Here is a 25882-nt window from a genome sequence, read left to right on the forward strand (position 1 = left end):
CTACGATGCGCCGAAATCTCCTTACATGCATTTCATAAAAAAAAGAAGGTCCAGCCAATCCATATACGCACCTGCTGCCGGTAGAATTATATGATGGTCAACAGATAATGACACAAAGAAAGCGTAGGGTTTATTATTTGTGTTTTTTCATGGAAATGTACAGAATGATAAGTAAGGCTATGGAAATGAAAGGGGCGAAAAATTCACCCCGAAACTCCTCTGGTAGTTCTCTAAATATGCGTAAGCATTGTGCCACTTTTTCATCTCCACGTAGCTCAGTGTCATTATCAGTCTTATGAAACTTCACCCGGCCAGTACAAACGACAAAGCCACGGCGACACTAACTGCTGCGGACGGCGGCGCAAGGTGCATTGATGACGCAAGCAAAGTACTGCAGGTGGTGGCACCAGGTGGCGCTGATGATGTTCCGATCATGCAGCGTTATCGTATCTGCAGCCGTTATCGCTATTTAGAGCGTTATCCATCCGCGTCGAACCATTATCAAGCCTGATCAACCGTACTCCGGCGGCGGCTGTCTATGGCACGGCCGCGTGGGCCGTATCTTGAAAGCGATCTGCGATGCGGACAGAGAGCGCCGACTGCTGATAGCTTGGCGCGCCGTGTTCTCGGCGCTTCGCGTTGGAGAGAGACGCGCGGGTTGATATTGTCACGTGTAGTAGTGAGGGTGAAGAAGGCAGCAAAACCGTGATTGACGAAACTAGCATTTTATTTTATTGTCTCACTACCTTTTCTCTGCTCCACGCAAGAGTTGTGGCGTGGAAGTTCACTGCGAATAGAAGTGCTCCGGCTTCATTGCTAGCCTCCGGGAGCAAAATGCCGCTATTTCCGGGAATAGAAAGAAGCCCTACAGTGAAGACAACTTGGACCTAATGCCATACGGTCAAGCGCAAAATGTCGACTTGATGGAACGTGATGAAGCAAGTATCTGCAGCGTTTGATGAATGTTCAGTCAGCCTTCAGCCGCAGATTTAAGCACACGTAGTGCCAAGAAAATTGTACAAGTTTTCTTTTTTTTTCTTCTATTCTGTAGAACGTGTATGTCTATTTTTTCATCTATTTTTATTTTCATGTTTTGCACTAAACCTGCTGGCTTTCCTCTGTTTCAGCGAGAGAATGCAGTAGATTTGAAATATGAAAACTATTTTTTGATTATCCGTGCTGTCGTTCGAAGGGTACTTGAGGAGCTTGCTGATCACGACGGTAACTCCGAGGCTATGTAGGCCACCTACTTTGGTCGCTGATAAATTCCGCCGCTCTGTACTACACTCAATAGAGATTTAATAGATAACAACACATTAGATGATGTCTTTATTTCCGCATTCAAAGATTTTTGTAAGCTCCGGAAGACTTTTTTTGCGGGATCGGTGCTATGAATATCAACGTTTACCAAAATTCAACGAAGCCCGGTGGAGTCGGTTTGTCTGGCCGGAGTGCGGTCGACGGGTTTATGTAAACGCGAGCATTTAGGGAGGGCGGGGGGGGGGGGGGGGGGGGGGGAGGGGGCGGCCTGCCTACAGCAAACAGATAGACTCGATCGAGCCGCTTGGAAAAATGCACGCAAACGTTCATGTCTGGCTGGCAACCGGAGAGAAGAGTGAAGAGGGAGGAAGGTGACTCTTGTGATCGTGTCTGCAAATATGTGGCAGTGCGTAGCCATCTCGTATACGCCCGTATTACGCAGAACGGAACGGCGGATGCTGTTTGACCTGAAAGAATAATGGCTTTCATGCAAGCACTGCAGGTGGCGAGTCGGGATAACTACGCCAGCTGGTTCGACTTGCACCTGGTTCGACTTGCACCTGTAGGGTTCATGCATAAAAGAGGCTAATGAGTTATTTTTCCGTGTCGCCCGAAACCACACCTTTTGCTCAGCTTGGTGCTGAATTCTGCTCGCGTTGTGTGCCAGTGGTTAAAAAAATATAATTAAATTATGGTGTTTTACGTGCCAAAACCATATGAGGCACGCCGTGGGGGGGGGGGGGGGGGGGGGGGAGGGGACTTCGGTTTATATTTGGCCACCTGGGGTTCTCTAATGTACACTGAAACCTAACTACACGGGTGTTTTCGCATTCTGCCCCCATGGAAATGCGGCCGCCGTGGCCGGGATTCGATCCCGCCACCTCGTGCCCAACGCCATAGCCACTAAGCAACCATGGCGGGTGTGCCAGTGGTTAGGTTGCCGATATGGGAAAATATATTTAAGCTACGTTACCAATTACGTTGGCCAAAAGAAAGGTAATTTGTTTCAAGCTACCACACACTAAAAGCTCTGGTGCTACATTAAGTCTTAGAAATTTGCCTTGGAAAATTAACAAAATTACTTTCAGATCCCTTTTCTTTTTTAGCGCGCAGTTTATTTTCATATTTATACAGCATATTATTTTTTTCGATGTTTAGGGCGTGAACTATAAAGGGGAAAAAATTAAGAGGCACAGAAAAGAGCGCATAGTTGTTTTACGTAAAGCTATTCCAGACTTTTCTATTCCAATTCTGCAATGAGCCCTCCGCGATTTTTTTACCACTCCCACTTCGCCTGTCGGTCATGTGACGTCACGAAATAGCTCCCAATCTGACAGGCCGTGTACACATTGATTATGCTTGATTTGATGGAAGAAAAGAAAAATAAATATTTCTGATTCGACGCCTTTTCGTCATTAACGCTCTGCTATTGGTCAAAAGGTTTCAGGCTGCACCCACCTCACCTGTCTGTCACTCGACGTCGCAAAACCGCGAGAACTCATTGCGTCAAAGTGACGTGTACGCGTTAAATAGGCATTAATGTGCCGAACAAAACAGGATTTTTTTCTGCACAGCCGGAGACTGCGCCGTTCCGAAAGAAATAGAAGGTGGCTGTCGCCGATCGCTCAGGCACTGGCTACTCGCACAAAAAAAGTTTGCACCCTTTGGGGTGTATTTCTGCCACACAACGATAATCGTCATCTGCCTTGATGCGTTTCCTTTCTTTAACGGTGCGAGCTCGGTACTTTCCAGTAACGAACGGCATGCGCGTTATCAGCATGACATAGCATTCCCGACAGGAAAGTAGCGGGCGCGGCGTTTTCAGAAAGTCTCTCTGAGACCAGGTGGTCATGACACGCTGAATCATGTAAGGCCATACTGAAAAATTTTCAGAATGGCCTTCCAGATATAGTCTTGAAGCTATATCGAAGAACGAGGAAGAAAACGGTGACACTCGGAACGAAGCGCACTCTCTCTTCAAGAAAATGACAACACTAGAGATTGCATTCATGGCGATTTTCTGGAGTGAAATCTTGGAGCGCTTTGACAAAACGAGCGTAGCACTTCAAAAACCAGGCCTAGACATTTCAACTGCTGTAGACCTGCTGAGCTCTCTATAAGCCTTTGTTAATTCTTTGCGACCTCTCTTTGATACCTTCGAAGAGAGAGCACGCACGCTAAGTACCAATCAATGTTATCAGGATGAGGGCAATCGCATCGTTTTGAGTAAGCACCCGGACGGAAAAAGCGATAGTCCGCTACAAGGTAGAAAAAAGTTTATCGTAGAGACCTACCTACAATGTTGTACTTGACAGCCTAGGCTCTGCTTTGCGAATGCTAAAGGCTGCCTACACTGAACTCTGCGAAAGGTTCGGTTTCTTAATATTGCTGACAGAAGTTGGGAGCGCGGCTTCTCTGGCACAGGAGGCTGAGAAATTGGTGAAAACCTACAAAAATGATTTGGCGCCAGCATTAAATTTCCGCTGAAATCGTTCAGTTTGCGAACTTTCTGCACAACTCTGTGTGCCAGGACACGAGTCCCCTGGGAATAATGAAGTTGCTGCACGAAAGAAAGCTTATTGATGTGTTTCCGAACCTTTCTATTGCTTTGCGAATGTACTTAAGCATACCCGTGGCAAACTGTGAGACTGAACGATCGTTTTCCAAGTTGTCGCTGATAAAAAATCGCCTTCGTTCGAGCCTCCTTTACGACAATGTGAACTCGCTTGCTATCATGTCCATTGAAAGTGACCTCCTCCGCGATCTATCCTTCGAACAGACTATATCTGATTTCGCCAAAGCGAAGGCGCGAAAGATGCCATTTTAAAAGAGGACTGTTTGCTCTATACATGAATAGTTCCAATAAGTTCGTTGTGTTGCCTACCGGCCTTCACGTTTCCAATGAAACGCTGAGCAGTGTAATTCAAGATACGCAAATCTTCGTTGTTCGTCTCTTGTTTGTTGTTCTTGTGATATTTAGCGTGCTTATAAAGAACTGTATTTTTGTTGTTTTTGATAGTGCCACGTTTATTTGGTGTCGTCCTTGCTTGTCTTACTTTTAACGAAAATATTTTCAAATAATGTTTTGTAATTACAGTTGGTAATTTTCATCTGTATTCTAGTACATTTTTGTGGTGTTTGTATTGCCTTAAGTATTGTATATATCTGTTGCATATTTATAGAGTAACGCATATAACGATTACTGCAGCCTGATACTTGAATTTTAATAAAGAATGTTTTGGATACAACCATGCGTCTCCTCAGGGGATTTAACTTAGTGATGCAAACAAAGCCTAGCTTCAGAAGGATCGACATCTGAGCTGTGTTGCCTTTTCTACGTCCTTGTTCGTCTTGAGTGCACTAAACTTTTCCTTAAAGTTTAGCTTTTGCTGAAAACAGAATGCAGATTAATCACAAAGTGAACATATGTGTTGGTGTTTACAACAGCACGCGTTTCAAGCACGTTTTGTTGTTTTCCTTATAATAATAACAATAATAATAATCCCGTTGATCGCACTTCGTTCTTTTTAATTTGGTGGAATTGAAATGAAACATGGCATATTTCCACTAGCGTAGCAGGCAACAGGTGGTGGGGGGGGGGGTGTCAGTAGAGGGAAAGTGGGCCTGCATGCGCATTAGCCCAAGGCCGCCATTTTTCTTAATCCGGCCCTGTCTACGTTCGCCGTGTTTATTGGCTCCGTCATTCCGTTGGACGCCACGTGTCCACTTCCACAGACGAAATGTCGTTTCAGTGGCCTAAAGGAATGACGAAGGAAATTTGGCGGCCCGCCGGCATTCCAGCGCGAGGCTAACGCCGCAGACTGCAAGGAGATAACGCAAGCTGCTCGCGGGGCCGGAGCGGCGGTGACCTCGGAGACGTGACGAAAGGCAGGGGGGCGGCGACATTGCCGACACAGACGCTCCTTTTCCAGCCAGTTTCGGCTTCAAGGAGCCTGCCAAGGGGTTGTTCGCGGAACTCTCACATGAAATCCGCTACTCAAAATTTGATTGTTGGGATATTGTCGAGGACGGGCCCCAAAGTACTCATTTGCTGCAGCCACCTATTGTTGATCATTAGAAAGTTAATTACCGTAACTATGCACGTAATTACCGTAACTTCCCTAACTATGCACGTAATTGTGGAAATTGCTCTGTATCTAGAGGCTGCCTATCCGTACACTCAAATGATAACGTTACCGTGACATATATTTTGCTTACTTTAAAAATTTGGTGCAGCTAAAAAAAAAAAAAAAAACACCCTGTATACTGCGGCCGCCTTTGCTGGATCCACGTTCTTTTGCCTCTAGCAATATGGCCGCCGCCGGCTTCATGCACTCGCTCCCGTAGGCGGTGGGTGGGAGTGTCACTCCATAAGTTTTATACAACCCCCTTGGGCGTGACGACCATGGCATGCGGACGAATGGTGTGACGACGACTGCATGACGGCCATGAGATGACAACGATGGAGTGACATCGAGGGAATGCCGACGATGGTGGGACAAAGGTAATGACGGAGCTGGAATGTCGACGATGTCATGACGACATTGTGACGACGATATTAATAAGATTACAGTTGTACGACGACGACTGTATATGACAACGGTGTATCACCAACGGCATGACGGCAAAGGGATGACGAAGGTGCAATCGCTACGATTAAATGACAACAATGGAACGAGTACGATGGCATGACGGCGACTTCATGATGACGACGCGATGTCGACAATGGGTGGGACGACGATGGAATAATGACGCCGGTATGGCGACGACGGCTCGAAGACGGCGATGACGTCATATGTGAACGCAATGACAGCAACATAGTAAAAACGGCGGAAAGATGCCGATGACGTGACAACGAAAGAATGATCACAATATCTGTAATGCAATGGAATGACGGCGACAGCTTGACGACGACGGCATGTTCAGGACGCCTCTCCCCCGCCCCTCCCCAGACAAAAATCCTGGGTGAGCATGACTACGTGACCGGGTGACGTGCTCGAACAATGGTGCGAACATCAGGGAAATAAACCCATATGGCTTTTTACTTGCTTAAAATGTTGAAGTGCCCGAGCACCCTTTAATTCTGTTAGTTCTATCGTTTCGCACAAAGCACCCTTCCGGCACCCCGAAATTAGTGAAAGGGTGCCCAAGGGCGTTGTCCTAGCGAATGCACCCATTTTCACAATTTTCTGCAGAAGTAATTAGTGCGCAAAAAGGGTTTTCGACATACAATCCACCTCGAAGGTGTTATTTTCCTTAATGATGATTGATCGCATAATTCGAGCTCCAAGCAGGGAAGGCATAACAACATAAACACATTAAAACAAGTAATTAGTAACTTATATGCTAGAAATACAGTCAAAAAGCTCAGTGACATACGTAGTCTTCATATTATTGCAATATTTAATGACGCATGGAAAATAAAGAGCATTGAATTGTCAATTTTGGCAAAATATGGAGTTCGGTATGCCGACAGCGGTGTCGAGTATGCTTGGTTACAAGGTGCGCTACATACGATCAAGAGTCGAGGGCTAGCTTTTTTTTTTAATTAGTTGGCGGAGGAATTCAAGGCGATATTTCTTTCTGTGTATGCAATGTCATTAGGTTCATTAGTTCTGATGGTCAATCAAGTGTAGAGAATTTATTGTACACAAACCAGAGAGCCCACCTTTAAATTCGTTCAAGATTGTTGCGATTGCATTGAGTACAGGGGTCCCAGACCACGCAGGCATATTCTAATTAGGGCCGGATAAACATAAGATAGACTAGCAGCTTGACATTAGAAACAGCTTTTTTAAAGATCATATTTTAAAAAAGAAACACACACACAGCTTACGAAAAGTGGAAGCGCATATCTTTCTAATACGGGAAAGGACAGGTTTGCTAGTCAAAGTAACTCCATAAGCCAAGTGAAGTTTACTTCAAAAGCCATGGTGGAGCTATATATACACGCTACGAAATAAAAAATATTAACATTAGGAAGAACTGACAAGTGAAGCTTTTAATATTACTTAAACATACAAATTATACAAAAACAGCAAGCAACAATAAAGTGCGGATATGTGAACAACATCAATATAAAAAGGTAAGTTGATTATATCTAACAAAAAGCATTAGGTACATAGGATAATGTTAATATTAGGACCTTACCAAAGCACTGGTTTCTGAACGAGCATATTAACCACAAAGAGGAACAAGAATATACAACTTGACCTAACAAATATAACTAAATTTATTGTCTAAAATGTATATTATCTCCAGAGGTGCTTCCACTAGTGTTATTAACATATTTGTAACGTATTTGTATACCGTATTTGTAATTAGTCACTTTTGGAATGGTGAAAAACCTATAGTTTATAAGTATATGAAAATGGTACCTTTCTCCGAAATATGAACTTTTTTTCCGCATTAATGCATGATCATGCCCGATTGTTTATACCTGTGAAATATGTTAGTTGGACTCGTGTTGAAGTCATCTTGGTCACGGGAATAAGATATCTGATTGCACCGACGCAATCGCCGGCAAACTACTTACTTGAACGCGTGACTTGATTTCATTAACAATAGCATTAACACATATAAAAACAATAAACGACCTAAGACACTGCTCTGCAGAACACTCCCCATGTTATCAGAGGAGACAGTCTGAGTCATGCCCACCCACGTCCACAAATTGTTCGCGATTAGTCGGGCGTGCAAATGCTGCAATTCAAGATACGTGTTCAGGAATGCGAATTTTTCCAAGATTCACAATATTAACTTATCATGAGGGACACTGTCAAAAGCTCTGCTAAAATATTTAAAAAAAATTATAACAATTTTAGCATTATTATAGAGAAACGACTCAAATGAATCGATAACCACAACAAAGAAACAGACCAAATTTCTTCACCTCGAAACAATGGGCGGTAAAACAGATATCCTATCGGTCGAACGATGTACTTTCAGACGCCTGCAGTCGGCTAAGTGCCGGTGTCCGACGATCCGACTGCACGTGATCTTGTACCATGGCCAGATCAACTCAGACATCGGAAACCGGCATGCAGCAGTCTGCATTCACCAACGATGCTGTTTCTTGCTCACGCCGCGAGCGTTGCCGCACGTAGTTGTTTCGCGCTTGAATTATTATTATTATTATTATTATTATTATTATTATTATTATTATTATTATTATTATGGGAAATTGGCTCCAATATTTTGCCGCAACCGTATTTCTGTCCACCTGTGGTCGCCATTGCTTTCACGAAAAATAGATCCCCATATTGATGGCACTTTGCCACACGCAGCAAACGGGAGCCCCTTGTTGATGCTATGTGGGTCGTATGTGCTTTCCCCGAAAGAAGAAAATGCTTCCCCATAAATCGTACGTGGAATTAATCCATTAATGTTCCTCTGGGCGCGAAGCCCCAGGTTTGTGTGTTCACTCGTCGAGGTCTCTTCGATAAAGTGCGCAAGCTAGCCCATTTTTTCTCGATCTATGCCAGTCTTTTTTTCTGTTTATAATTGAGTTTGCATTTATGGGTAAGGACTGTTTTTGCGGACTATCATGTGATGGGGATGTTTCGAGAACAAGAATCTAGAAAGCAAATTACGCAAGTCGGTCGCGCCGTTCGTCCACTTTCAAAAGCGTCCGATTCCCAGTGGTCAGAATCCACAAGACTTCCTGTTATGCATGGTTCCGCGTCACCCCAATGACAACACTTTTCACTGTCAACCATTGTCGACTCGCCAGACTGCCTACCCCAACGCTGGCACCTTTTCATGTTCTCGTTTATTGTTGCGTATCAGCTTTCCCAAATCGTCGGGAGCGAGCACTGCCGTGCCTGCTCATTATCCGTCACAAACCGCGCCCACTACGCATATATATATATATATATATATATATATATATATATATATATATATATATATATATATATATATATATATATACACGTAGCTCGCAGCTACGCCAGCAATCGCAGCAATCGCAGCTCGCCAGCTGCGATTGCACGAGCATTGTTTTATTTTCAACACACTTCCTGCCAAGAAAAAAAAACAGAGCAGGTGGTGAAAACTTGTGTCGATATTCCGGGCAGCTATGCGCAGCATTATTTGATTATGGCCCGAGCAACACCGGCAGTGCCCGAGGGTGCACCCGTCCGCACTCACTCGTTGTTCGTTCTAGTTCATTCTGGTAATAATAAAAAAATAATGACCAAAAGCTGATTTTTTTTACCGACCCCACAAACCTTGTCGCTTGATCTGGCAAGTGATCCCATCCTTTGTATTAGTGTTGTTACATTGGAGAGCGCAAAATTGTGAGTTGGGCAGTAGATAACAACGGGTGAAAGTACGCATGGAGTTGGATGAGTGCTCATTTGATTTTTCCCGCCACTTCCCGTCAGCCCGCAACCACCTGCTCAACCAGCCCAACCCTGACCCGAGGTCTCGATGGACTGCATGTTATGCGGTGCAAAAAGGATTAGTGGAAGTATAGTGGAAGTAACGACGGTAACGATGCATAGAACGGGGGGATTGTTTTCAGGCGCACGAATTGACTTATCGCGGCGCTGGTGTGCTGCTGGCGCTATTTTTCACGGGCTTTAGCCGGCGCGCCGTGTGTTGCTGCGGGGTGGGTGTTGTGTGTGCCTCGCCGCTCTTCGCTTTCGTAGCGCTCGGAAAGCGTGCGCTAGTGGTTGCGGTTGTCGCAAGTGCGTCTGCATACCGTACAGTAGCGAGCGTGAGTCGTTTGATCGTAAGTTTTCGAGTTCCTGCAATTATTTGTACACTGGCTTTATGCGCGTCGCACCTGTAAACGTTACCGCAAGATGAGCATGTATGAAGCGTACGTGTGTAGTTTACCCACGTAACTATGGCTTACTTGTCGTTTGAAGGCCGCTTCGCATCTTCGGAATGCCCTGAGGCAAGCGCGTGTCGCAACTTGCTTCGTCGGGAATGTTTTCGTTCTTCGTGCTTGCCGTTGATCTCATTCGAGCCCAACGATAGCTTAGTTATTGTTGGGCGTTCCGTCACTTTTCTCATTAAAACTTTTGCATGTTTCAGGCAGTGGCGAGGATCCCGGGGACTTCATGTGTTGGTGTAGGTGCAGCAGTTGCTGTCGGTGCCCAGAGGTAAGTTGAAATATGGTTTAAGTGGGATGTGTTTGGAGCAAAGCTACAGGCGGTGAAAGTGGAATGTAAGGTACCGTTACTTGTGGGTGTTAATTTGCTTCTACCTGTGTACTTCCAGGGCCTGACATGTATGCTGGTCCTAGCCATATTCGCTTCCGTCCTAGGGATGTTTCAGTTCGGCTATAATCTAGGTGTAATCAATGCTCCACAAAAGGTAAGTAATCTTTCTTTTTTTTTTTTTTTGTCAGCTAGTGCTTAATTTATCAAGAGACCCTAGAACGTCTTGACATAAACAAGCTTATGGTACATAAAAAAAATAAGATTAATGGTAAGCACAAAATATTTGTTCGGCATGACATTGTGTTACTGTTGTCATGCCGCTAACTAAATGTTAGGAATGTTTTGCTTGTCAAGTCTGCATTCAATATATGCTAAAGCTGATATTTTGCTTTTTGATGAACCACAGAACTGATATCTTAAGCATACAAGCAAACTTATATCGTTATTGCATAGCAGACTTCTTAAGCTGTGGATTTATGCCAAGATCTGCACTGAGTGTTTCTTTTGCAATGCAGTGCAACATCTGCTGTGCAGACAAAGTATTGCAGTGATATTGCTATTTTTGTGTCTGTACTAGTGAGCAAAGTTTAATGCACCAGTTCTATATCTCAAGTACTTCTGTCGTTTTTGGCCCGAATTGATGAGCTCATTATTCCTGTTACCATTGAAGATATTGTCTTGGCTTATTGGCCTGCCCAAATCTTCTGATAGCTGGGCAGCTGTTCGCAAATGGTGTGTGGAATTAACAGGCCCATTAATATGTTGCATGCATTGAATGAAGATATTCAGAACAGGTTCTCATCTGCTCCCAGTCTGAGCACCTGCTGCAGGGGCTTTGTGATAAAGGCATTCTGGTGTGGTACATCTCCTTCAGAACATTGATGCATTATTCTATTGAAAAAAAAATTCAAGGGCCTTTAGAACTCTTTGAATATAGATGCACTCTTTGAATTTTTTCAAAGTTCGTGTTGAGGCTGTTTTATGAAACGAGCCAATGCACTTCAGGATGGAGCTGCAGAGTTCAAGAGCCCTGCACTCTGTAGCCCACCTAATTTGCCTTATAAATATTAGTGTGGGGAGGCCTATGGTTACAAGTGTCAGTGAAAAAATCGGGATGTGTTGTGTTTTAACCGTAGAAGTATCAAAGTTAAGCCAATGTGCACAAAGGGATTGATCAGCACTAGCATACTGTGCTTGAATTTTGGTGATTTGGTGTCGGCACTCTTTCAAGTAACTGAATATAGTATATGAGCCAGTGTAGTGAAATCTTTTATATTTACTGGTGTGAAAATTGAACTTGGTGAAGGCCCATTAGTTGGGGCTGTTGAACTGGCATTTGTGCATAACCAGTTCGCGGTTAGTATTCTATATTACTAATTTGTTGCCCTATATGGAGTGAACATAATTGTGAACTGGTCCAGGCAGCCGACCTATAATAAATGAACCAGGCCTACATTCACGCCCAAAAGTGACATTTGTATGATCTCAACAAAATACAGGCAGGTAGAAGATTCAGTGAAAACCTATAGCTTTTGAAAGTGATTTTATTTACATTTGTCAATTAGGATTTTAAATAATTTTTTGCACAGTCTGTGTGCACTCTGTAAACACAACTCTTTTTTTTTTCTTACGTGGTATAGTCTATGCACCATAATAAGTTTATGTTGAATGGTGGACCCTTAATTTAAGCGTTAGCTTCTATGTGTTAAGTACATCTATTTTTATAATTGAATAAAGTTTCTTCTCTTTCTCTCTATGTGCATCATTGAATAGCAAACATGTGCAGGGTGTGCGATTGCTACTGTGGTATTTCTCTGCTTCTCTGCACACCTTATGTTGTCTTCCCATTTTTCTTCTATCCTCAGGTACTAGAAGACTTTATTTCAAATGTGTATCAAGAGCGGACGGGAATGCAGATACCCAAGAACTTCAAAGACTGGTTGTGGGCAATCACTGTTGCTGTATTTGCCATTGGAGGCATGGTTGGAGGCATTTCTGGAGGCATGATGGCAAATCGTTTTGGGAGGTAAGTTGCATAAAAGCCTTTTTCTTCTTTCATTCCTTGTTTTCTTGCACTGGGAAAAGATAAAAGGCTGTGTGTCTCAATGTGTGTGCTTGTGCTTTAGGTTTGCATATAGCTATGGTAGTCTTGTGCAATGTAGTGACTCCTTCCTTGCCATGCTGTAGACCATTTTACACGTGCCTTGGCAGCAATGAGTCTGCAGTCCGCAACAAATTTTCATTCCCATGTCCCATAAGCAGAGAACACAAAAACATCATTTATGCAAAAAAAAAGTGTCAAGTTAACTTGATGTAGAAAATGCCCCTTTATGTTTTCGAATAAAAGAAATGCTTGTCATGCTTAGAGCACAGATAATTAATTTTGTATGTATTATATATTGAAATTAATTCATAAACTTGTGTTTACATGCTGATGAAAATTGTAGATTATTTGCGGGGCTGTGTTTTGATGTACAACGGTGGTTTGCCAATGTCTCTTGCTCGCTCAATTTCTGTTGTGAAAACTGGAAGCCTGCCAATGTCTGTTTATAAAAGCTAAATGGTCTATAGGAAATCAAACACTAGTGATCAACGGTTTTCAGTGTTGGTTATCGGTGCTTTTGTAGACATTTTTCTTGGTGCCTTTCAGTCAGCAGCATCACTGTGAACTTTGCAATCTAGCTATTATAGACTGGAAATGTGATTTCCAGTCATTTGGGCTAAGATAATTGTGTGTTAGTAAGAAGCTCAAGGGCTGTTTTGTGGATACCATATAAACATAAATGTTTGTGTTTATGTAGACAGCATAAAGGGTAGACAACATAAAGGGAACCTGCAACCATTTTATACCTGCCAAGTTCTGCATCACAATGCATTCCTTGTGTTATTGCAAGGCAAATAAAAAAAAAAAGAATTGCAGAAATCTGTTGCAACAATACCTTGATTTAGGCGAGTTGGTTCATCTTGACAGTTTTCATAACAAGCGCTAAAGACGAAGTCGAAGGAACACATCTGCATCTCCTTCCTGTTGTATGTGTTCCTTCGACTTCATCTTCATCTTTAGCACTTTTTATGAAAACTGTCAGGATGAACCAACTCGCCCAAATCAAGATATTGTTGCAACGAATTTCTTCTACAATGGGCTCTATCCTCTCAAGCACCAGTCCTGTCGCATGTGTTCCTTCGACTTCATCTTTAGCGCTTTTTATTAAAACTGCTGAAATCAACGCTGACAAAGTTATTCAACTTACAAATTCAGAATTAAAGCAAATGATGGGAAAAGGCATATTCTTTCACATTTAACTTGTCCGCAGAGGACTTCTGCTGCTTTCAATCAAAATGTGGCTTACATCCTGTGGTACCTGAAGCTCTCTTCCTAGTGTGACCTTCCCACCACTAGCTGCAGCTGCACTAGCCACAGTGTTTGGAAGCGTTGCCAGTTATGATAACCACGTGCACCACCCAACAATAAAGGTTCATTGCTTTTAATAAAGCTATGTTCGTCACATCATAGTGTGGGTAAAGTTGAGTTTTTAGAACAAGTGAACGGCAAACACAGATAACGAAATACAATTCAAACGAGACATGCGATCGGACGGGATCCTGAGGTGCAGTGCCGCTTTAGATTGCAAATTTTCATAAGGCGAAGTTCTTCATGAAAGTCTGTATCTGTATTCCTCTATTTTTGTTGTTAAGGGCTCCATAGTAATATATGCTGACCTCGTTATAACGAACTTCAGTGTAACGAAATTCTCGATATAACGAAGTATTTAACTTTTCATAACCGCTTGTCTATAACACCATGCATTTAGAACCTCAATTTAACGAAGTGTGGTATGCGATTTCGATATAACGAAATTTTGTCCCCGCCGCAGAGGAATGCCCAGACAATAAATGGAAACATCCGCTGACGCAGATGGTCAAATTATTGAACTACAAGCGGCTGCTTGCAAACGCACCTCTCAAATCACGCGCGGCACGACAAGAGCGACCGCCGAAGTGGAGCCGCATCGTGTTCCGTATAAAGACCACGTGCGATAAGATCCTATCGCGCCCCAAATTGTGCTTTGGGTGCGAGGTTGAGACAAAGCTGGTGGCATCACGTGTGCCGCCTTCCCGGGGCTCTATTCTGGACATTCCGCCATTTTCTTCGGGGTAGGCGCGACGCGTACAAAATGGCGCTGTTGGCCCAGTTTTGCTTTCGTAACGTGACGCAAACTTCACATTTTGCCTAAGAAACTGTAATGTAGGCACTGAACCTAACGTTCTTGATAAAGCAAAACAATTTTCCTCCTCAGTAAAAATAAAGTAGCTAGCTCAAAGCGCACGATTATTCCGTCAAAAACGCCTCTCGCTTCCGTCGTCTGCTGCGTAGAAGCCATCGTTTGCTTCATTAGCTAGGATGCGTGTCCCCGGGAAACGGAATGAGTCATCATATGTTGGTGCCAACGCGCTTGTTTTCTACCTCGGGAAAACTTGCACGACCAACCAGTGGTGATGAGCGCACGTTCTAGGCCACTTTATCGCTGTCTCGCGAAACGCAAGCGACTCAGCCCGACTCTTCTTCTTCTTTTTTTTTTTGGCGTAAGTATACCCTACGACATAAATAAAGATACAGCTCTGTTTCTTGGATGAAGTCCAGGAGCGGCCGGTGCAGAGGTCCGTGCGTCCATCGCGTTAAGTCAGGTGGTCGACCTGGGTGGTATCCAAGGCTGCGCAGGTTTTAGGTGCGGGCCTCATGAAGGCCCGCACCTAAGGAGGTGATCCAGCGTTGCCTCTGTGGCTGCGGCAGTGCAGAAGGGCTCCAGCCACAGAGGCAACGCCTCGGCTGGCTGACAAGCGGCCGAATATCACCGACAGCGTTCCTCGCGCCAGAGGTATCCGCTTGCGCGACGCAAGCGCGCCGGCGCTGCCATCTCTTGTTCATTTCGCTGGTTACTCGCACCGCGTGAGGAAACTTCAAGGCGACGCCTTACGTAGCTTCCTGCTTATAAATTAAAAAGACGCCGTTCTCATGATTTCTGATTGTGGGAAAAGGCATTAATCTTGATTACGACACAAACGCAGCAGTGAAAAGCAGACAACGTGGCAGAAAGTTTGCTATGTTCAGCCAATATTTCATATAAACGCGTTCTTTTAAAAAAATGATGGCCCTAAACACAAATGCCAACACCACCCCAGCGCGATGCAATTACTATGAGCGCGCATTATGAACAACAGATTTTCATGGCGCCAAACGACGGGGAAAATGTTACGATGCGCATTCTTCTTGGCGACCATTGCATATGGCTGCTCATTAGCATAATTCACGCGGTTCGTCGCACCACAAATTATGGCGGAAAATCTCTAACGACGGCCCAGTGCAACGTCACGCAACGTCAATTTGACGTTTACGAAGAAGGCTTATTCCTTTGGCCAATCAAGTTGGCATGGCGGCTATCACGGATTACCACCACGTATTCGCGAAATTGCAGGTGCATTGCACTGGCTTCTGTGTGCTACCGCTCACTTTCTTCTTGAAGCGCTAACGCCGCAATATAGCTGCCAAGGACTAGAAAAATATATGAATCGATAAAATTTGCAGCCCCACGTCACGTTTTATCATCTCGATGAAAACGAAAAATTGCATTTTGCAAAACTTCCGTTTCCCGGTGCAAATTTCAAGGCACGTGAGCTCTCGACAGCCAACCAGAAAGTGAACGTGGCGGACACGGAAGCAGGTGGCGGATAATGGTGGCCGTGCAGTCGCCATGCGTGTCGAGAATAGAGCTTCCGCTCGAGCAAAGGGAATAGGGGGAAGGGAACGAGCTTGCGGTAACGCGATTAAGCGCGCGAGGAGCAAGGGGGTTAAGTTTGCGGGCGTCTCAGCCGTGGCTGCGCATGGCTGTAAGCGCGGCTCAGCGCATACGCAGCCGCGCACCCTGCTTGAGAGGTAGTCTGCCGCGCGTGCAAGGAGTGGGCGTGCCGAGACGGCGTGGAATCATGCAAGCTGTCTTTCTGCGAGTTTAGTATTAAGAGGTTGCGTAATGTCGAGTTTCGGTGACGCGTTGGAGCGAGAAGCAGACGAAACATTCGCTTCCCGCTGCCGGCGCTTTTCACAATAGCGTCGTCCCAGTGCGGGCGACGCTACCAGCCGCGGGGGCGGAGCGCACGTGAAAGCGTGGCTGGCTTCGCTTACTTACCACCGATGTGAAGATATGGTCGACGTGGCATGAAACCGTATCATTCGTAACCCAGTCCCAGATTCATCAAAATGAATTGTTTTCTCATTCAAATTTGCTTTTCTTGATTGCCAGATAATTCGGAAACTTTCCGGCCGTTTTCCATGTAAGAAAAATCGATCGGTGACTGTACTTATTTTCGTAAAAGGTCGAACTTCATTAGAACGAAATTTTCATATAACGAAGGCAATAGCTGATTTTACCTACTTCGTTATATCGAGGTTTAAGTAGTTGGAGTAAAATTATCTCATATTGATCAGCAATTATGGAAAGAGAACTTTCTAATGCACTAAGGTGATCAAAATATGATATAATTACAGGATGTTACTTTTCTGTTCATTCAAAAATTATGAGAAAATTAAAATAATTGCTAAGCATATTTGCCTTGCCTTTTTCGTTTCCTTTTTCAAATGCACATGTCACTTGCATTGTCTGCATAGCTTCATCATTTTGGCAACTGTTTTTGTGCAGCTGTTGCACCTGTGCAGTTTAGAGATGTTAATAATAACAGCACAAGATTGTGAGCTCATAATGTATATTCACAGAGGCTTTGGGATGGTTGAATGTACATTCACACAGAACAAGCCATTTTTGAAGGTGCACTGTTCTTGCACTGCAGCCAGCCAACATGCCAGAAAAAATAAGAGCTGCTCTTACCTGTACGCCTATACATTACTTGAAAACTTTATAAATTAAATCCAGATATAATGAAGAATGGTTATAACAGTTGTATGTTCAGATGCACTAAATATTTTTGAGTGGACCAAACTAAATATTTTCGTGTCATCTATATTATTTACTAAGATGCAGGCATTTAGGGGAAAAAGAAATGCAGTGCAAGTTTCCCTATCTTTATTAAAGCATTTGTTGCATATGGCCGACCACCCATAATTAAAAAAAAATGTTTAAAGCAGCAGGTGCAGTTGTGCAGCATTAGCCAGGACATTGTAGCTATTTGTGAAAGCAGGGATTGTCCCATCTGGTTTGCAGACAAACATTTTGCTATTTATAGCCTATGCATGCTTCCATTTACAGTCCTTCCCCTTGGGATCCACATCCTGAAAATGTCGATTTCATAGTTGAACTCAGTATCCTGCAAAAAAAAGCAAAGTGGTACTTTCAGGTCTAGACAGTCAGATGAGAGCTGTTGCTTTCTTGCCTGCTTGTTCAAAGGTTCAAATCTTGTTCTGCATGCAAATTGAGTGAGTATTACCGCAAACTGTGATGCTGCATGAGGTTTTACTAGCCTAAATGTCATTGCCATTGAGAGGCATGCTGATTGCTTGGCTTGGTATTTTGTTAGCTCACGAATGTTTTCATTAGGAGGTTATAGTATGCCCTTCACTTATTTAAACAACCCGTTGTGGTAGCCAGGTAGATATGGCATTGCGCTGCTAAGCTCATGGTCACGGGTTTGATCCCTGCCATGGTGGCCACATTCCGATCGGGGTGGAATGCAAAAATGATCATGTACCATGGATTGGGTGTGCATTAAAGAACTCCAGGTGAGCAAAATTAATTCGGAGTCCCTCACTATGGTGTGCCTCCTAATCAAATTGTGGTTTTGGCAAATGCCATAATTTGATTAATTAAAACTTTAATTTGAACATATTTCAATGCACTAAACATCAGGTGCCAGCAGTTTTACGTCTGAAATGCTTTTTTAGACAATTCTGTGTGCTTTGAGAGGGGCATTTGCAAACCAACGAAATATATTGAAAATCTAAGATAAATGTAACGGCAGGCATGTATTTCACCATACGGAGCAGATGAGTACAGATTGCTAAAGACGGGCAGGAGTTCAAGCTGAAGTCGCAGAGAGCTAGGTGTGGGAACATGTGTGAGCTGTCACCCAGGCTGCACGTTTAGCAGTTTAAATGGGTGTCAGGTACACACATATTTTAAAAGCAACAGCAAATTGTACACTCATACAAACATAACTTTCATTTTCCAAAATTTGTGAAATTGGAGTAGCTAGTGCCTCAGTAACTTTAGACAAGAAAGAAGAAATCACCCATGCATATTGAAGGAAGAAAAAAATTGCATAGTTCGCTATGGAGCAACTGGCAGACAAAAAAACTGGAGCTCCTCCTAGCTGAACGATGGAAGCAGCAGCGATTTGAGTCTCATGGGCATGGCCTCCCATGTATCAGTATCATTATTACAACTGCATAGAATTGGTGTCCTGTGATTGTGCAAGTCACTGAGCCAAGACATGCAGGATGCTTATGGCTGCAGCCTCAACTTTCTTGCAGGCAACTGCAATGCTGCAAGACACATTGAAGTACACAGCTGTGGGATTGATCCAATAGATATGAAATAAAACCTTAAGCATTAAAAAAAGTTTCATTCTTACACATACACATTCTCTACATGTAACAATTTCTTTTTTACAATTTCTCCTAGTTAATTTAGTGCATTAGTTATTGTATTTGAATGCAGTGTGTCAGTGCAGTGTATTTTTATACACTGAACTGACATCTACATTGCGCTTCATTCTTAATAATATATGGTAGGTTGCTCTTGAATTCTATTCCATATGTTCTGAAACCTCTCATTTGTGTGTATTTATGAAATCATTGCATCTTTTTTTTCATTTTGAGTCCCCAAACAGCTTAGTTATTTCTCAAGTCATTATTTGCAAGCAAGACCAAGGTCAACCACCAGCAAGAATGCATGTATACAAACAAGTAAAACAGTTAGCAGTAAAAGAAAATTGCAACTGAGCAATATTATTAAAGCTTATACTGTAGCAACAATAACAGTAATCAAGGATTCCAGCACATCATAAGTGCCTAGTTGTAGACCCGCATGTTAACAGCAGATTGTCGGACATCAACTACAAACTGTGACTGGCAGTTATCGTGGGACTCTACAGCTCTATTGATGCTAGCCAGGAATCCCTACAGGCATGGTGCTATTTTGCGGCTGCATTGTCATATTTCTATGAAGAAACGTTGCCTGCTCGTGTGGTCAGGATTTTTCAATGTTCAATGGTGCACATATTGCTTGGTGATTGCCTGTCCTCTTCGTTCAACTTTTCGTCAGTGCTCGTATTGCTTCGAGCTGTTCCAAAAGAATTGGACTCGCAAATGATGACTGAAGAGGTGTGGATAAGAACTTTAAATGTGATAATGAGAATTGAAACGCAAGAAGACAAAATTGTGTTAGAAGAAAGGCTATGTTTACAGAGCTGTTTTGGGCTTGGTATTCAGTGCCACAAATAAGGACAGTAATTCAAACTCGCTTTGTATCTGTCAATGGCCATCACAGTGATGTTTTATTTTGACTGTATATTATATTTCAAGATGTATTTGTTTTACACAAGCATTATGTTATTGCAACAAAGCATTATTTCTAACCTCATGTGTGGTGAAATGTGTGGTAATCTTGGGTCATTATGTTATGGCAATGATGAAGCATTATTTCTAACCTCATGTGTGATGACATGCATTGTAATCTTGGGTTTCTGTCTTTTCCAGGAAAGGGGGTATGCTCATCAACAATATTTTGGGCATTCTTGGAGGCTCATTGATGGGTTTCAGCAATGCCTCTAGAAGCATAGAATTGCTCATTTTTGGTCGCCTTATCATTGGAATGAATTGTGGCAAGTTTCCTCGGTTCCTTTTTCATTTTTTATTGTCCACTAAGTACTCTGCACTGGTTTTCGCACATCTGTTCTGGCCCTGCTTTTTTGTGTGCAAGAGGTTAAATAATCTTCACTGTTCTTTCATTAGGTCTCAACACTGCACTAGTGCCAATGTACCTGCTAGAGATATCTCCTGTGCCACTCAGGGGAGGCCTAGGTATGTCATCAAGATTGTTGCACAGATTTCAGTGTATATAAGTTTATGCAGTAAGGTTTATGTGGCCTTTATATGTAAACTTTTGCTTATTGTCTCATTTTTTCTTATCACATTGCATTTGAGCACACTTGTGATTTCTTGAACTGTGGTTAACAACTTTTTTTGGTGTGGTAAATAATGTTCCTGGTTTTGTAAACAGTATTAACTGAGTAGAGGATCTTACTCATTGGCAAGGACTTTTTACCTGTACCTTGAAAGGCGATGACAGGTATACACTTGTTGGGGGCATATAAAAAAAAAAATTCCTTGTAGTAGACTACCAAATGAAAACTAGGTTCCCATTAAATTGTAGCACCCACCGTCACCGCAAGGCAGGGACACCAAGGTCGGCACTCTCAGCTGGCACCGTTTGACTGGCTGCGAAAGACGAGGAGAATAAAGATGGGTGGCGCATGCTTGATGTGCAAGCATGGGACATGCAGTTCTGTTCTAGAAGCCTGCTTTGCGGATCCTCTTGTTCTGGTGCTCCGCTGCGACCCCTCAATACCGGTTCAGCATCGCCAGCTACCAAGCCTCGCCTGCAGCCATGGACCAGCTGGAAGAAGGGTAGCATCCACCAAAGCTCGACGGCCCTTGGTGTTTGCAGCAACTGTGGCCCTACTCTCTGAGCAGCCCTATCTTGTGGTTCGTGCAGGTAGACTCACAGCTATACGTAAATGGCGTGTCATCGCAGCTCTGGCAGTACCTATTCCTCAAGTACGAAATTCCCACTGTCTTCTCTTGTCTTGGCCTTCCACCACCAGGCCGAACACGTACGACGGCCTCAAGACCGCCTTCTTTCAACACTTTGGCGTAACAGTTCCTCATCAACTACGCAGCATGCCACAGTCTCTTTGAACGGTTGACGCTTCTAAAGGAGCAGTTCAACCTATGTCTTCCTCTTTGCCATCAGCGCTTGGTAATAGCTGCACCACTGCTTGCATATCTTCCGCTGCACCTGCACCACAGGAGCCACTGTGGGAAGACTGTACAACTGCGCCTCCCACGTCTCATTCGTTCCACGTCGACAGACAACCTCCCACCCCATTGCCCACCCCATCAACCGAACAACTGGTGAGCCCGCTACTTCTCGGCAACGACTACCTTGCATCTATGCCTGAGCATACCAAAGCATCGGTGTGCACTCCACCAGAGTTACATGGTGTCCCCAGTCCAAGCAGTAGAGATGATACAGCTGCGAGCCGTATGTTAGCGGCTGGCGAGACTCGTATCAGTGCGCCTGTTTCGAGGGATATCCTGTGGCAGCACTGTGGTGAGACTGGTCCGCCAGCTATCATGTGCACTGCACTTCCTAGCTCGGCCAGTGTTCTTCCCATAGAACCCTTTTCTTCTGCCCCCATTCACAGTGCATGTTCAGTGTCTCAGCTTGCACTCTTCAAAGACACTGCCTGGACACCTGCCCACAAAGATTCCTCCTTGACTTAGGTACTCAGCGTTGGAAAACTTGTGCCCAGTGCAACCAACAGCCCCGCTACTTCCCTACTTTTCATCGCTGCATTCAGCCAGTTTTCCACAGGCGCCAGGCCAGACACTGCTATAACGCAATTGGATAGTGCCTGACATCAACGCCGAACCTTTGTTCACAAATCTGACTTAACATTCAGATGATAGCATTGCACTAAACTCGGTCGAGCAAGCCGCTTCGCGTTGTTGTGAGCTTGCCACCTCGATCGCAACATCAGTAGGTGCCAAATTTGATACTACTGTCAGCGCCTCAGAAGCCTCGAGGTGCCCCACTGCAACCTTCATGCCTTGACCAGCCCAAATTGAGGTGATGTCATCATGGCTGCTGCATTCACCGCACCCCTCTGAAGTCGATCATCCATGCACACTGACCATGCAGCATCTGCAACTTAGAGCACAGCACGAATGGCATCACCCGTGTACCGTCTACGGTGCAGCAATCATTGGGGCCACGTTTCTCAAGCTACTGCCACCAAAACCTTGTCCACTGCTGCACTCCCAAGCCAGACCATCGCAGTGAATCGTGTACATTTCGCCATTCTGTCTGGGCGGGGGCCCAGTAGTGCCCATCGATGCCACAATGCTAAGGTCGGCACTGTCAGCTGGCTGCAGAAGACGAGGTGACTAAAGATGGGCTGCGCGTGCTCAATGTGTAAGCACAGCGCATGCAGTTCTGTCCTAGAAGCCTGCTTCCCTGGTCCTCTGGTTCTGGCACTCTGCTGGGACCCCTCATTTCCCGACAAGATCTTTGGCATCCCCTGCCTTTATCGCAATTCCCACAGCCTCTTCACCTCTTCATCGTGCTTGAATCATTTACATACTTTCTGGCCAGGAAAAATAAGTTAAATTTGGAGCTTAGTCTTTTAAGTTGTGTAATTTCTTGAACACATACACCTCCACCCTTCCTCCAAATAGTTACAAGGACTTGGTTTCAAAATAAAATATTCCATGTCTGCATGGATATAAAGTTTCTTTTCATCTTTTTATTGCACCTACAAAATGGATTGACTGCCTTGCATTATATTCAGAACTATGCTTTGAATGGAAACCATGTGCTTAATAATTTTTATACTCGTCCATGAGACGAATGAGCCTTCCAGAATGAGCTAGCATATGTATTAGTGTTCTTGGGAGAATGCAGATGCACATGCACCAAGAGCTTGAAACCATGTCAGCATGGGTTGTTTGTGCTGCTTGAATGAGCTGAATAATTTTTGTTGTGTGTTGTGTCTGGTAGCTGTAGTCAAGAAGGTGGAGGCAAGTTGTTTGCACTGTGTTTAGAATTGAGAAATGGAATTATCCTGGATTTTTAAACAGTGCACTATTTTTTAAATCCCCTTAATTTATCATTAGTAATTATTAGGGGTAGGCAAATATTTGATCTTTTGAATACGAATAGTGATTGCATAATATTCTATTCCTATTCGAAGATAAACTATATGGTATATCCGAATACTCGAAACTAACCAAATATTTTGCAGCAACTGACCGTTTAATCTAGTTAATGTTCTGTTTGCTAAACAAAAGATCACTAAGGATCAGAGGTGTGACGACGACAAAAGTGGTTGAAGAAGTGAAATATAATGGGTAATATAAGCTTCATATACAGTATCGTGGTTGAGGCCTGCTGATAACCTGCGATTTTTGCTTGCACTCTTCTTGTACTTATGGCACGTACCCATGAGGGGGGGATTGGCCATGGTTTGCACTGGAAACGTATCAAGTTCTTGCTTCCTATATTTAATTAATACGTAGTGGTAATAAATTATTTTTCTTTTGTTTTCTTGAAAGGGGTTATGTCACTTAAAGGGAAGCTGAAGAGTCTGTCGAATTCAATAAGACGCTCATATACGGATGCGGGAACCTTATAAACCATGTCGGTAAAATTTGGGTTTTTTTTTTCAATTAGGAGCGACGTAATCGTCGGTTGAAATTGCGCTGTAGCTCCGCCCCCCTTTGAGTGAGCGAGCGGAGCGGAGACCGGAAACCGCGGTGTTGTGACGTCAACTCTGCTTCGTTCCTTCGCAGCGTCCGCGACCGTGCCTGACCGCGCTTGTTTCTGCGTGCGTGCCATCGTGTATCTGCTTCGATCAACCCTGCATTCCTTTGTTGGTGCGTCTGCGTGTATGTAGAGTGGTAGTCAACGTGCGTGGTAGTCAACGTGAGTGGTAATCAACGTGAGTGGTAGTCAACGTGAGTGGTAGTCAACAGATGAAGGTCGCTACACGTACCGCATGAACCGGGAAGCTTTTCGCGCGTTTAAACCGTCTTTGTAGATTGCCGACAGCTTTGGACAGCGCACAAATGCCGACGATCGCATCCCCGCTTACGTTCCACGAGGAGGCATGCAGGAACACAACACTACAGTTGTTTGACCGGAAACTAGCTCACTAGATCACCGAAAGATCGCCGAGATCACTAGATCGCTTTGGAAAAAACACACTCACTAAAGAGCATTTCCAACACGAGGAGATCACAAGGCTTTGCTTTCGTTCGCGTCTAAAGCACTGCTCGCACCAGCATCGTTTGCTTCTTCGAGAGGCCGGCTCTTCGCAATCGGCTCGTACATGTAGGGAGTAACGCCGAACTCCTCAGAAAGACGCAGTCTCTCTAAATTTTCCATTACCGTCTCAGAAAACAGCACCAAACTACCTGGCACCGCGCTTCATGTGTAGCGGCAGCGGTCGGCAGCGGCAGAGTTGACGTCACGACGCAGAGTTGACGTCACAGGCAGAAACGAGACGCACGAGCTGGGCGTGTCCGCTGCTGCACTTTTCGTCAAAAAAAAATATATTTGCGCTTTCTTTCGCTCAATTTGGATACGATATTCGAATTCGGAGGGTTGAAAACCATTATGTACAGATGTTCACTCATTTTTTCTGGAAAACCTTTCAGCTTCCCTTTAAGACAAAGATGCTAGACTATGAAAATAATGTGATGTAGTGTGAATAATGGGCAAAAGGTGTTTACCATGAGTCTCCCTGCAGCAGTGACGTACTCGTGCACAATCTGACAACTTCCTTTCAGGCTCGACCAAGAGTACTTGCACCAAAAGATGAAATAATAATCACCGAGAGAGGAAGACTCATATGCAATAGGGGCAGCTCTAAAAATGTATTTCTTTTGGAATTATATTTTCGGCAATAGAGGAGGAAATGGTCCAGTTATTCTATATCCCCACATGACGCACAGAGGTTTGATGGTGCAAACCCACGCCTACTCATGTACAGATTTAATTGCAGTATTCGGCATCATAATAGGGTAATGGAAACTTCGCATTGCCGTGAGGGAAGTGACTGGACATTCCAGGGGAACGTTAAATGTTCGTATTTTGGTACAGGAAGGAGGGGCTCTTTTTTTTTTTTTTTACCTAGGACTTGTTGTCTTTGAGATCTTGTTACCGCCAGCAGAGTAAGTTTGGGTATAAAGATGCCTACTGGCCCAGCAAACGCTGCCTTTGCCACTCTGCCATTTAGTGTTTTTCGAAGTCTAGCTGTGTAAAAGTTTTATTACAGTGTAAGTTGTTATAGGCTCATTCCAATAGCTGTTTCGGTTGGCAATGGTGTCCACCGCTGGTATCTGGTGTCTGTAGCAGCTATCGCCCAGAATGACAAAAAAATACCCAGTTCCCGCTGGGATTGCACCCAGGCCCGCTGCGTGGGAGTCACCTACTCTACCACTGAGCCCCACCAGCACTTGCTAGCATGGAGCGGGAAAATGCCCTATAACCGCGTCCTAGGATGCAGGGAGACACGCAATGTGACATGCATGCTGCGTTAGCATCAATACGTGCATATCTTGCATTGCAGTTGGATATTATTACAGCTGGTAGAACGTCGTGTAGCAGATGCACAGGTAGTGGCACAAGGCAGTTCAAGAAGGTCTGAGGAAGAAAAAT

General features: G+C 44.1%; 1 protein-coding gene across 5 annotated transcripts in view; it reads left to right on the forward strand.

The window, feature by feature from the left end:
• The first annotated feature begins 9593 nt into the window (after positions 1 to 9593).
• Glut1 (Glucose transporter 1) overlaps positions 9594 to 25882 on the forward strand; it is a 67003-nt gene continuing 50714 nt past the window's right edge. For 2 of the 5 annotated variants that reach the window (XM_065437174.2, XM_065437175.1), the window contains exons 1-6: positions 9594 to 9687; positions 10306 to 10373; positions 10492 to 10587; positions 12299 to 12459; positions 20137 to 20261; positions 20392 to 20460. In XM_065437174.2, coding sequence (XP_065293246.1) covers positions 9609 to 9687; positions 10306 to 10373; positions 10492 to 10587; positions 12299 to 12459; positions 20137 to 20261; positions 20392 to 20460 — 598 coding nt within the window. In that variant the 5' untranslated portion in view covers positions 9594 to 9608. The other 3 variants (XM_065437177.2, XM_065437179.2, XM_065437176.2) reach the window with 3 other exon arrangements.

This window comes from Dermacentor albipictus, chromosome 1 (assembly GCF_038994185.2).
Source record: "Dermacentor albipictus isolate Rhodes 1998 colony chromosome 1, USDA_Dalb.pri_finalv2, whole genome shotgun sequence".
In the NCBI taxonomy this organism is placed as follows: domain Eukaryota; kingdom Metazoa; phylum Arthropoda; class Arachnida; order Ixodida; family Ixodidae; genus Dermacentor; species Dermacentor albipictus.